The sequence below is a fragment of the Barbus barbus genome, assembly GCF_936440315.1.
Source record: "Barbus barbus genome assembly, chromosome: 13".
Taxonomy (NCBI): Eukaryota; Metazoa; Chordata; class Actinopteri; order Cypriniformes; family Cyprinidae; genus Barbus; species Barbus barbus.
Genome location: NC_136741.1, coordinates 10,318,799 through 10,333,223, shown reverse-complemented (window position 1 = coordinate 10,333,223; position 14,425 = coordinate 10,318,799). Strand labels below are relative to the sequence as shown.

Sequence of the window (14,425 nt, the reverse complement as noted above, 5' to 3'; positions counted from 1 at the left end):
AGACGGACTTTCAACTCCCTCCAAAGATTTTCTATGGGGTTGAGATCTGGAGACTGGCTAGGCCACTCCAGAACCTTGAAATGCTTCTTACGAAGCCACTCCTTCGTTGCCCGGGCGGTGTGTTTGGGATCATTGTCATGCTGAAAGACCCAGCCACGTTTCATCTTCAATGCCCTTGCTGATGGAAGGAGGTTTTCACTCAAAATCTCACGATACATGGCCCCATTCATTCTTTCCTTTACACGGATCAGTCGTCCTGGTCCCTTTGCAGAAAAACAGCCCCAAAGCATGATGTTTCCACCCCCATGCTTCACAGTAGGTATGGTGTTCTTTGGATGCAACTCAGCATTCTTTCTCCTCCAAACACGACGAGTTGAGTTTTTACCAAAAAATTCTATTTTGGTTTCATCTGACCATATGACATTCTCCCAATCCTCTTCTGGATCAAACTTCAGACGGGCCCGGACATGTACTGGCTTAAGCAGGGGGACACTGCAGGATTTGAGTCCCTGGCGGTGTAGTGTGTTACTGATGGTAGCCTTTGTTACTTTGGTCCCAGCTCTCTGCAGGTCATTCACTAGGTCCCCCCGTGTGGTTCTGGGATTTTTGCTCACCGTTCTTGTGATCATTTTGACCCCACGGGGTGAAATCTTGCGTGGAGCCCCAGATCGAGGGAGATTATAAGTGGTCTTGTATGTCTTCCATTTTCTAATAATTGCTCCCACAGTTGATTTCTTCACACCAAGCTGCTTGCCTATTGCAGATTCAGTCTTCCCAGCTTGGTGCAGGTCTACAATTTTGTTTCTGGTGTCCTTTGACAGCTCTATGGTCTTGGCCATAGTGGAGTTTGGAGTGTGACTGTTTGAGGTTGTGGACAGGTGTCTTTTATACTGATAACGAGTTCAAACAGGTGCCATTAATACAGGTAACAAGTGGAGGACAGAGGAGCCTCTTAAAGAAGTTACAGGTCTGTGAGAGCCAGAAATCTTGCTTGTTTGTAGGTGACCAAATACTTATTTTACCGAGGAATTTACTAATTAATTCATTAAAAATCCTACAATGTGATTTCCTGGATTCTTTCCCCCCATTCTGTCTCTCATAGTTGAAGTGGACCTATGATGAAAATTACAGGCCTCTCTCATCTTTTTAAGTGGGAGAACTTGCACAATTGGTGGCTGACTAAATAAAATTTTTGCCCAACTGTAAGTCATGGCTATAAACTGTATGTTTTTAAAGACTTCTCGAGAGAGGAATATATATTACTTTAGGGCATTCTCTTTGTCTTTTATTCCTGCCTTAATTAAAATAAAAATGTCCTGGAAAATGATCACCAAAAAAGAGTGGGTACCCTGTCGGTGTTTGGTGCTGTTGTTCACATTGCAGTTTTGTTTTTTGGTCAATTTTATGTGCATTTTTCATATTCATGTTTTAATTTTTTGTTTTATTTAGTTTTAATATATTTTTGTTTCAGTTTTTATTTATTTCTAGTTATTCAGGAGTTCAGTTTGTTTTTCATCAAATATTAATATTTTTGTTTTGTTTTATCTTTATTTCAATTAAGTTTTTTAATAAGTTTTAGTTAACAATAATAAACCTGCTCCTGTTAAATTCTAGTTCTTCATACACATTCTCACAGATTGCTAATGAACGGTTGTCATGAATGTGACCTGCTGTTACTTTCTGTGTGTGTCTAACAGGATTGTCCCTACATCAGTTGAGCGGTTGAGGGAGGGACAGGGTGCTCTGGAGCGTGTTCTGAGGGGTAATTTGAACATAGAGCGTGCCCTTAAAAGAGGAGATGCCGGAATTAATGACCAAATCAGCAGTCGTGACAAGAGCTGTGGTATGATTTTAATTTTTTTTATACTGTTTGTTTTCTGTTCGATAACAGTCAAGTATGCTTTTAGCAGCAGAGTTTGACTAATTCTCTGTCTTGTCAGATGCTGTTGAGATGGACAGGTTTGATCTTCAAAGCTCATCTCTGGCTTCTCCCTTAAAAAGTCCTTCGCTTCATCCACATCAGGTAGAATGTTCACGATGCACAATAGAGGAAAAAAGATTTAACGTGTATTCGAGAAAATGTCATGGAATTGAATTAAAAACAAACAAGAAAAAACAGTAATGTCATGAAATATTATTACAATTTAAATATATACTCTCTCTGTGTGTGTGTGTGTGTGTGTGTATATGAAAGTGAAAGTGTCGTGACATACGGCCAAATATGGTGACCTATACCCGGAATTTGTGCTCTGCATTTAATCCATCCAAAGTGCACACACACAGCAGTGAACACACACACCGTGAACACACACCTGGATATATATAAATGCAAAACAGAAAAAGTCTTAGATCTTAGAGTTCAACTCATGAAAAATGGGGGCAAAAACAAGTGTTGCGTTTATAATTTTGTTCAGTGTGTGTGTGTGTGTATGTATGTGTATATATGTATACGTATATATATATATATATATATATATATATATATATATATATATATATATGTATATATATGTGTATATGTGTATATATATATATATATATGTATATATATGTGTATATATATATGTGTATGTATATATATGTATATATATGTGTATGTGTATATATATGTGTATATATATGTATATATATGCATGTATACATATATGTATATGTATGTATATGTATGTATATATATATGTATGTGTATATATGTGTATATATATGTATGTGTATATATGTGTATATATATGTGTGTATATATATATATATGTATATATATGTGTATATATATATATATATATATATATATGTATATATATGTGTATATATATATGTGTATGTATATATATGTATATATATGTGTATGTGTATATATATGTGTATATATATGTATATATATGCATGTATACATATATGTATATATATGTATATGTATGTATATATATGTATATATATGTATGTGTATATATGTGTATATATGTGTATATATATGTATATATATGTATATGTGTATGTATATATGTTTATGTATATATATATATATGTATATATATGTATATACGTGTATGTGTGTATATATATATGTGTATATACGTGTATGTATATATATATATATGTGTATATACGTGTATGTGTGTGTATATATATATATATGTATGTATGTATATATATATATGTATATATGTATGTATATATGTATGTATATATGTATGTATATATATGTATGTATATATATATGTGTATATACGTGTATGTGTGTATATATATATATGTATATATGTATGTATATATATGTATATATGTATATATGTATGTATGTATATATATGTATGTATATGTATATGTGTATATATATATATATATATATATGTATATATATATATATATATATGTATATATATATATATATATATGTATATATATATATATATATATGTATATATATATATATATATATATATATATATATAGTCTCTCACAGAAGTGAGTACACCCCTCACATTTATTTTATATTTTATTACAGTATATCTTTTCATGTGACAACACTGAAGAAATGACACTTTGCTACAATGTAAAGTAGTGAGTGTACAGCTTGGCCAGTCCATCACCTTTACCCTCAGCTTCTTTAGCAAGGCAGTGGTCGTCTTGGAGGTGTGTTTGGGGTCGTTATCATGTTGGAATACTGCCCTGCGGGCCAGTCTCTGCTTCATTATGTCACAGTACATGTTGGCATTCATGGTTTCCTCAATGAACTGTAGCTCCCCAGTGCCGGCAGCACTCACACACGCTTGACACCATCTGAACCAAATAAGTTTATCTTGGTCTCATCAGACCACAGGACATGGCTCCAGTAATCAATGTTCGTAGTCTGCTTGTCTTCAGCAAACTGTTTGCGGGCTTTCTTGTGCATCATCTTTAGAAGAGGCTTCCTTCTGGGATGACAGCCATGCAGACCAATTTGATGCAGTGTGCGGTGTATGGTCTGAGCACTGACAGGCTGATGACCCCCCCTCCCCTCAGATCCTCAGAGAGTTCTTTGCCATGAAGTGCCAGGTTGAACTTCCAATGGCCAGTATGAGAGTGAGAGCGATATCACCAAATTTAACACACCTGCTCCCCATTCACACCTGAGACCTTGTAACACTAACGAGTCACATGACACCGGGGAGAGATAATGGCTAATTGTGCCCAATTTGGACATTTTCACTTAGGGGTGTACTCACTTTTGTGGCCAGCGGTTTAGACATTAATGGCTGTGTGTTGAGTTATTTTGAGGGGACAGCAAATTTATACAAGCTGTATACTCACTACATTACATTGTAGCAAAGTGTCATTTCTTCAGTGTTGTCACATGAAAAGATATAATAAAATATTTACAAAAATGTGAGGGATGTATTGTATTATAATAATATTTTATTTATTTATTTAAAATGTACTTTATTGCTGTAATTGTAAAGCTGAATTTTCTGCAGCCATTTCTCCAGACTGTAGTTTCACACAATTACCCTTTTTCACACTTCCGCATTTCTGGCTTCCGGATTGGCGCTTGCAGGGTAAACGTTTTTCTGGTGACAACAGCGGCCGTACTGAACAAGAATGAATTTGAGAATCAAAGTCTTTTTTTACAAATTAGATCCTATGAAAATGCTTGAACTGCCGGTACTGTACGTACTCTACATAGCAAACAATTAACTGTTTGGTCAGCTCGGGCCATCACAAATACAAATTAGTTTAATTCTAAATGGTGGCAGTTATAATTCAGTTAGCTTTGCCATTCTGTCCGTTTGGTGCTGGCTGTGCATTATGCCTCTCCACGTGATTTTTTTTTTCTCGCTATTATTATTATTATTAAAGTAATGTTGTATTTTCTATTTGCTCTCCTTTGCATTAATGTGATGGAGTAAATGTACATTGTATAATGTGCCCTGGGAAATACATATTAAACAATAGATGACTCGTATTCATGGCTTTGTTCCTATTCTATCAGGATTACGTTGTTGTGTTGAGTTTAAAATGCTTCAGCCGGACTGAGAATTGTTTAATATTCTTGGAAAAATGTGCATCTGGTCATAAATGTAAAAGAGTAAATTGAGAGAATACGCTCAAATGTACCGGAGATCAAAGACTGTTTAAAAAAGAGAATAGAAACCATTATCTCAGAGTCAGCGGTCTGAGTGGCCATATAAGTTACAAACAAATAAAATGTTATTTCTTTATAGATTATATAACAACAACTTGGAAAAAAGACAAACAGAAAAGGTAAGAAGCATTATTTGACAAAAGGGGACACTGATATAATAGGCGCAGACCTGTAACAGAACTGATTTTACCCTGCGCTGACGTAATTTCCGATTCTTGTGAAAAAGGCTAATTGTTCAGAAACATTCCAATATGCTGATCTGGTGCTCAAAAAAACATTTATTATTATTATTATTATTATGAATGCTGAAAATTGGTGTCCTGTTTAATAGTTTTTATGGAAACTGTAGACTAAATCTGTCTTTTAATGATCCAGCAGATGCTGCCTCTCCAGCCAGAATCCCATCAGCATTTGGAAAGCCCAGCCTACGACCAGCAGAGCTCCTCCTCTTCATTCTGTCCGTCTGTAAGCCCCTCCCCTCCCCGCTGCAGCTCTGGTGGGCCGGGTTACTATCCTTCAAAGCTGCCCACACACAGCCCGCTCACCCAAGAAAGCCCGTCCTCTTCTACAGTATCTATCTCCTCAGTGGACTCAACAATGTGTGCGCCACATCCTCACAGCAGCAGTGGAGGTGCAATGGACACCTCAAGCCATAAAGCCAAACTGTTGGACAGCTCCCTGTCCGCTGCTCTCTCTCTCCCCACCAGAGGCCACCTTAAAATGGACAGCGCTGCAGTACCACACACACAAGCTGCTCATGGCTCCAGATTGGCTCAGTCGTCCAGAGTGCACAGCCAGAGAACAGACAGACCCAGTCAGGCTAACTCGAGACATCTCACAGCTTCTGGAGCACAGCACTATCCACAACAAAATTTACAGGGTTCTGGGATATGGACAGAGTCGGGGACCTTTTAGGACACAGAGTGTGCGTGTATATGTTTGTGTGTGTGCGTGCGTGCGTGTGTCAGAAAGAGAAGAGTGTGACATCCTCCTTTTACCTGTGGAGAAGCTATGCGTTGTTAGAGGGAATGGATGTATTGAGTTCTGTATGGATGGTCTATTTTTGTCTTTACTTTCCCCAGTTCCTTTTATCTTTTTCCAAAAACTGAATTTCTGCAGTTACTTGTAACTTAGTGTGGACTTCATAACAATCAAATCAATGGAACGTTAAAGTAACTAGTTTGGAGTATATAACCAGATTTAAATGTATTTTGAAAAATTCACCCAAATGCTACAATGATGTGTTCACACTGAAGTGCAAGTATTTAAGAGTAAGAGGAAAATTACAGAGTCGAGCACCAGTGGTGAAACAAAACCGTTTCTCTAAAAGTAGGGTTCTCATGTTTAAGACTGATCTAAGAGTAAAAGTGATCATGCTGATCTTAGATGAGTTTTCAACTTTGATGTCTAATGAATGATATCATGACCGTATGAAATGGCACTCTTACTTTTAAGATGCTTTGCACGCTTGACTCGGGAGTGCACTCTCCTGTTTTCAGTTTTATCAGTAGTCGTCATCAGAACAGTCGTGTAGTGTGTTCATGGATGGCACGCTTGGAAAGTGTTTTTGAATGCACATGAGGGCAATTCTTAGTGAACAGCGAGTTATTTCCTCACCGAATCATTCCAGTGTCTAGCTGTCGTTAGGGTCCGACGGGCCTCTAGCCTCTGTTAGTGTCATAAAATCACTATTCACTTGATATATAATACTTGACAAGCAGATCTTATGGTGCTTCAGTTGGTCCAGTTGAATTGTTTATTTTGTTTCCCAGTGTGATCACGGTTGCCTCTTAAGGTAAAAACATGCAATTGTCAGTACAAACTTTTTAACTTGTTTCCAATGATTGTTAAAGACCCTCTCTGTGACTCTCAAAGCGCAGGACTTTGCTGAAAAGAATTTGCAGAAATGTTTTTGTTTATACTCCGTTAAAAATGTGTACCCTCCCAAGCCCTTTAATCCTAAGTGTATACTTCATTTCTCTCACTTCATTCTCTTCATTTGGTTTTCTCTCATTGACCAGTCCTTGCATTCCAGCCACCATTTTAGAAAGGAAGAGAGGAAAGAAATGCAATGGCCAAATGGTTTGATCAGTAAATAAGACAAAGCAACTGTGCTGCTGCTGTGGTCTCTTAAATGTAAGTGTTTCCCCCCTTTTTAATTACAAGAAGCTGCTCACAGGGACAGGCTTTTTAACAGAATAGGCATAGTGCTGTACCTCCCTTGGATGATACCTTTCTTAAACAGTAAGGTTACCAAGTCATGTGCCATGATGACCACAGTAGTGGGATATTTAAACCCCACTTCAATCAAAACCGATGCCCCTGTTGCATTTAGAGAATCAAAGTTGTCTGCTTGGTGGATTATTCTAGCGTGGTCCAACAATAGATAAGATTGTCTGTTTTTGTTCTGGCCTAGTGTGATCTTGAAATGATGACGGGTTAATGTGGTCAGCCTTCGCTCACTGGTTTATATGAATGTCTCTTGAAAAAAAAAAAAGACTATGTGATCTGAAATTTACCAGCACCTTAACTACATGATCATGTGTACTTGGGTGAAGTGTCATTCTGTTCTCAGAGAAATATAGTACACCAAATTTGCTGCATGATATTTCTTTTGTGTCATTGTAACAGTCTAGGGTTGGGTTTTTGGGATAAGGTTTTGGTTGAGACTCACCTCTTCTTAACCCCACAAACATTTGGCACTTTTCTAGTATCCATAGACATATTTTTGTTGTATTTTTTTATTTTATTTTTTACCTAATTTGAACCCTTCCCCTTTTCATGACATAAGATGCATCACATTTTGCTTTTTAAATAAAATGTTTGTGAACATTTTTAAAACTAGTTTTAGCATTTGCTGAACATTGGTTGCATGGAAAGAGAGCTCAGAGGGAGTGATAAACAATGGTTTGTTTCATTTTATAATATAACATTTAAAAAACACACCCTGTGGAGTAGCTGCAATATAAGGTCCATGGTGGGCTTTTAAAAAAACTGAAAAAATGGGCCTGATTGTACTCATTACCCTTTTTAAACTGGCTATAAAGATGTGAATTTGGGCAATCCTATCACAAGTGTACAATGCTCAATACATGTCTAAATTTGGTCCAGAATAGTCAGTTTGTCCACTTTCATTTGAACGTGGTAGAAAACACGTGACCACATGGCAATCACAGTATAAACGCTTATGGAGTCAGATGTGTTTGGACCGCAGTAAAGCTCCACCTTCTCACTCAAAACAGAGGCAAAAACTTGTTGGTTACGTGCAGATTTAACTGTTCAGTTGAAAAAAAAAACTAGACAAGTGAATGGCCTACACAAGACTAATTCAGTATGTTTGTTATCAACATGCATTGACAGTTCATGCATATCTGAAGTTGAATACAGGTAGTTTGCTAAAATAACTGACTGAGATGCATGCTACTAACAGGTCTTGGCATTTTAGATTGACCTTAACAGACAGAGGTAAAGGAATGTAATTCAGGATTCGTTATTGAGCTCAAATACAAAAGCCTATATAAGTATTTTGATTTGTGACCTCTAGAAGGCACTGTCTCAAAGCTGAAGGGATACACTTAGTATGGTGGTAATGACACCTACCCAAGGAGTCAAGGGCCTGTTATACCCACACTTGTAGTCTCTGCACTTGACCACTTAGTTGTCATATTTTCTGTATTTGGCTTGAGTGTTTAAGTGGACGTGAAAACCGCAAGTGTGTGTAGAACTTTGGGTTACCCCACTTACAACATAGTGTTTTAAAGATGCAAGTAAACTTTTTACAGGACTTTTACACATTTTGATTCTCAATACTTTGCACTTTAAAATAAACTTGTGATAAAACAGTTGCAAATGTTTTACAAAATGCACATACTCATCTCTGCACCAATAAAATATACAACATTGTTTTACTACCAAATGATATGGAATATCTAATTAATTTAACTTACTGGAAAGTTTTCTTTGGAATCTAAAGATCTCAGGAGATGCGAGTTCCAGAACATGGTGAATGATTGGATACGCTTATCCTGAAATACCTCTCTTACTCTGTATAATAATGTGGATTTAGGGTGCGTTAAGGGTACTGGGATTTTTTGGGCATTTTTCGTACTTTGGATAGTTTTGCACACTTACCGGTGATGTGCATGTGCACTCAAGTGGCAAAGACTGCAAATGTGGGTTTGGGTGTTTATCATAGGCTGCATCTGAAATCCGATAATTTCCTACCATACAGTAGCTGAAAAACAGTAAGTGATAAGAGGAGTATTCCAAATTCACAGTATTCATAAAACAGCAGGCGAAAAGTACTTCATCAAATGCACACTTCACAACCTCACTGGAAGTATTAAGTCATTTTATTGACACTTTACTGTCTCACAAGGCTCTCACAGAGGATTTGTGAAAGGCAGTTCAGTGACTCAACTGATGTTGATAGGTCACATGACACGGACATTATGGCACATTCAGATTACATTTGTACAACATGCATTTATACTATATAGAGTGCACTTTTCTTAACAGTCGCAAAGTAATTACTCAAACGAACTACCTACTCTGACCTCTTCCGGTCCCAGCAAAGGACTATCATGGCCTTTTGCTGATAGATGTCATAACTACGCCATCTTGGACTCAAAAGACATCTTTCTCCATTGGCAAACAATCCAAATTAGCCTGAATGTCAATGAATGTGGTGGAAAAAAAAAAGTGTAAGAGTGCGAGTAAAATGTGAAATTACTTTTTTCCTGTCACAGCACAGGATAGTTGTGTTGCCATCAGCCTATAAACATTGCGATTGTCATTCTTCTTGAGATCCACAGTGATTAGTGACACATTTTTAGCACCCACATTTTTAACTGCCATTGAGATAGACAGGTAATAGATAGCTTTCATTTGGTATCACAGAGTTCCTGCTTTTGTCTCAGCTGGCCAAAGCATTGTCAAGATCCTGATTTCCTTAAGATGTACCACAACACAAACTATAAAACCTCTCTGAACCTGGATCTGAGTTTGATTAGTCCAGGAGTATGTGCAGTGTGACATTTACAGCATTGAAAATTTGCTTAAATTACTCATATTTTCCTAATGAAAGCATCAATACAGTTTCTTCTCCGATGTTCAAGAGGATCACTGGAGTGTTCATGGGTAAGTGAATTACAGTCAGGTCCATAAATATTGGGACATCGACACAATTCTAACATTTTTGGCTCTATACACCACCACAATGGATTTCAAATGAAATGAAGAAGATGTGCTTTAACTGCAGACTGTCAGCTTTAATTTGAGTGTATTTACATCCAAATCAGGTGAACGGTGTAGGAATTACAACAGTTTGTATATGTGCCTCCCACTTGTTAAGGGACCAAAAGTAATGGGACAGAATAATAATCATAAATCAAACTTTCACTTTTTAATACTTGGTTGCAAATCCTTTGCAGTCAATTACAGCCTGAAGTCTGGAACGCATAGACCTCACCAGACGCTGGGTTTCATCCCTGTTGATGCTCTGCCAGGCCTCTACTGCAACCGTCTTCAGTTCCTGCTTGTTCTTGGGGCATTTTCCCTTCAGTTTTGTCTTCAGCAAGTGAAATGCATGCTCAATCGAATTCAGGTCAGGTGATTGACTTGGCCATTGCTAGACTTGTAGTCAAGACAGACCATGTCAAGACCAAGACCAAGTCGAGACCAAGACCGATACCAAGTCGAAACCGGAGAAAAAAAAAAACAGACTAGTGTTGAAGCTACGCAATAACTTGTATGAACAGCAGCATACTAGGGTTTACATTCAATACATATTAGACGGTATTACTTCAACTACAGGCAGAGCAATACAGAGACAGACCATGTCATGTGTGTGACTGAGCTCACTGTAAATGTTTTTTCAGACTGGGTGAGATCAACTATGTGTAGCAATTGTATGACGGCTGTTACTGCACTATTAGAGGATTGAGACTCCCTTAACTTTTGTATACTGTTGAGGACTGACATTACTGGTACTGACTGGTTCATCTGACAAAACATCAAACACCCCCAACACCATCTTGCTCCTCCAACAACTGTCTAAAGAATGAGAAATATGTAACCAATTGAAATTATACTTAATGTGTAGATGAAATTGTAACATCAAATTAAAGATACACAATTATAAACTTGGATGAGGCCTAATGTTTGACAGTCAATGTCATATGTCAATGTCAATGGCTGTCGCAAATAAATAAATAAATAAATAAATACATGCATGTGATTGGTTGCATTTGATTTGAAGGGCGCAAAATATTAATGTTGCATTATCAAACGTTGTGTTGTCGTGGATACCAAAGATTCTAGAGCGTGTAGTTTTTTTTTTTTTTTGAGCGTGTAGCAGTGATGCGCGGGTAAATAAACAACCCAATCCGTATATCATTCGTCCATTCGTTTTTTGATTTAGTATTGAAAGAAGAAACATGAGAAAATGGCTTTTGGAAAAGTGTGAAAGCCCTTAGTAGCGCAAACTGTTCTTTTTCTGAATGCTGATATAGGCTAGTGTTATGTAATATAATATATAAATGTAATAGGCTTGATTTATTCATTTATTTCGTTTCATTTTCTTAATTAAGATGCTGCATGTGTTTATCCAGTCTAATCGAAGTGTGCGGCTCTCCCCCCTTTCCCAACAAAAATCCCACCCCCTCTCAGAAAATACATAAAACTGACATTACTGAGCTATATGCGCTTAAAAGTAACCTATTAAAATTATACAATGGCATTGCTCAGTTCAACGTGTTGGGAAATCGGGAATTTTGTCCCGCGTCAGCATTTATTCAACAGTTAGTTGAATATAAATACTAGAACTATATAAACTACAAAGGTTTAATTGGCATCTTTATTTCAAACGACCGCGACCCGAATATCATTAAAAATATTTTTGGATGACTCGTGACCGCGGGCACCCGCTCATTTTGGATCAACCCGCGCATCACTGGCGTGTAGTACTGCTAAATCCCCGACCACTATGATGGTCTAAGACAGCGAGACTTGACAAGACCGAGAGGTCTGAGACCAAGACAAGACCAAGACCAAAGACCGTCAAGGCCGTGACAAGACCGAGACCACGTAAAAGTGGTCTCGAGACCAAGACCGGTCTCGAGACATACATCACTAGCCATTGCATAACAGTCCAGTTCTTTCCCTTCAAAAACTCTTTGGTTGCTTTTGCAGTATGCTTTGGGTCATTGTCCATCTGCACTGTGAAGCGCCGTCCAGTGAGTTCTGAAGCATTTGGCTGAATATGAGCAGATAATATTGGCCGAAACACTTCAGAATTCATCCTGCTGCTTTTGTCAGCAGTCACATCATCAATAAATACAAGAGAACCAGTTCCACTGGCAGCCATACATGCCCACGCCATGACACTACCACCACCATGCTTCACTGATGAGGTGGTATGCTTAGGATCATGAGCAGTTCCTTTCCTTCTCCATACTCTTCTCTTCCCATCACTCTGGTACAAGTTGATCTTGGTCTCATCTGTCCATAGGATGTTGTTCCAGAACTGTGAAGGCTTTTTTAGATGCCTTCCTGTTTTTGAGGCTCACCAATGGTTTACATCTTGTGGTGAACCCTCTGTATTCACTCTGGTGAAGTCTTCTCTTGATTGTTGACTTTGACACACATACACCTACCTCCTGGAGAGTGTTCTTGATCTGGCCAACTGTTGTGAAGGGTGTCTTCTTCACCAGGGAAAGAATTCTTCGGTCATCCACCACAGTTGTTTTCCGTGGTCTTCCGGGTCTTTTGGTGTTGCTGAGCTCACCGGTGCGTTCCTTCTTTTTAAGAATGTTCCAAACAGTTGTTTTGGCCACGCCTAATGTTTTTGCTATCTCTCTGATGGGTTTGTTTTGTTTTTTCAGCCTAATGATGGCTTGCTTCACTGATAGTGACAGCTCTTTGGATCTCATCTTGACAGTTGACAGCAACAGACTCCAAATGCAAATAGCACACTTGAAATTAACTCTGGACCTTTTATCTGCTCATTGTAATTGGGATAATGAGGGAATAACACACACCTGTCCGTGGAACAGCTGAGAAGCCAATTGTCCCATTACTTTTGGTCCCTTAACAAGTGGGAGGCACATATGCAAACTGTTGTAATTCCTACACCGTTCACCTGATTTGGATGTAAATACCCTCAAATTAAAGCTGACAGTCTGCAGTTAAAGCACATCTTGTTCGTTTCATTTGAAATCCATTGTGGTGGTGTATAGAGCCAAAAATGTTAGAATTGTGTCGATGTCCCAATATTTATGGACCTGACTGTATATACTATAGGTACTCATTAAAACTATGACTATGTAATCCATATGCTTATTATTTACCATGCAATGTTTTAATTGGTAATGAGACATTTAATGTCCTTTCTAACAATATCACAAATGTCTTTGGCATGCCAATGTTCTGTTACTAAGTAAAATGCTGTATATTGATGACATCTTTAACAGCTCTGCCAGCTGGGTGATCCAGGATAATGGGGTCAAATTCATTGGAGAAGCATTGGTATTCTGGTGGCACTCGCCTGTTTCTCAAACCCTTCCTGTCAGAATCTGCAGCGCAGCTACCAGTTATTGCCAATACCAAATGTAAGGATTTGATGCTGGCTTTCAGGACTCAATTCACTGCTTCATATGTACGCTCCCTCCTGTCAGCTCAGGCACTCAATGAGCAACGCTTTCTTTCTTTACAATGAGGAAGTCAATCGCCAAAACCTTCACCTTCTCTGTTCTCATTTTTGTCTCTGTTGCCAAGCTCCACCCGAAATGCTGAGACCATCACAACTTTTAAGAAGCAGCTGAAAACACTTATTCTGTAAGCACTTCCACAACCACTTAACCACCCCCTTTTCACTTTTGTAAGTCACTTTTGATAGAAGTGTCTCCTAAATGCATAACTGTAAATCTCAAAAAGGTCTTCAAGTCAAATAAAAAAAATATATATACACATTTTTATTTATTTTTAAAAATACAATTTTGGGTTAACATGTGAACACAGTACATCCACACTGGCTATAATGCGGCTAAAACAACTATAGGCAAATGAAGGGTATTTTTCAAAAATGTCTAAATAAGGGCAAGTTGTCTCTTAAATGTTTTAAATAAACACACATATGGCCATAACACTAATTTGATGCTTATGTATGCTACCTTGTAACCTTTTACATGTTTGTTACCTTTTACATTTATTTAGATTATTTAGATTTGTTTCATTTGTTCATATATTTTGCTGAAAAGTCTATAATAGGCTCCACAACAAACATATTTTCAAATGATGGTACCT

General features: G+C 37.7%; 1 protein-coding gene across 3 annotated transcripts in view; it reads left to right on the top strand.

Annotated features, from left to right (window-relative positions):
* The window catches only part of LOC306878742 (histone-lysine N-methyltransferase SETD5-like), a 54,554-nt gene extending 45,519 nt beyond the window's left edge, over positions 1-9,035 (top strand). For 2 of the 3 annotated variants that reach the window (XM_079431250.1, XM_079431248.1), the window contains exons 22-24: positions 1,698-1,843; positions 1,941-2,023; positions 5,501-9,035. In XM_079431250.1, coding sequence (XP_079287376.1) covers positions 1,698-1,843; positions 1,941-2,023; positions 5,501-6,037 — 766 coding nt within the window. In that variant the 3' untranslated portion in view covers positions 6,038-9,035. Of the gene's footprint in view, positions 1-1,697; positions 1,844-1,940; positions 2,024-5,497 lie in introns of all 3 variants that reach the window. The other variant, XM_079431249.1, reaches the window with a different exon arrangement.
* The last annotated feature ends 5,390 nt before the right edge of the window (positions 9,036-14,425 follow it).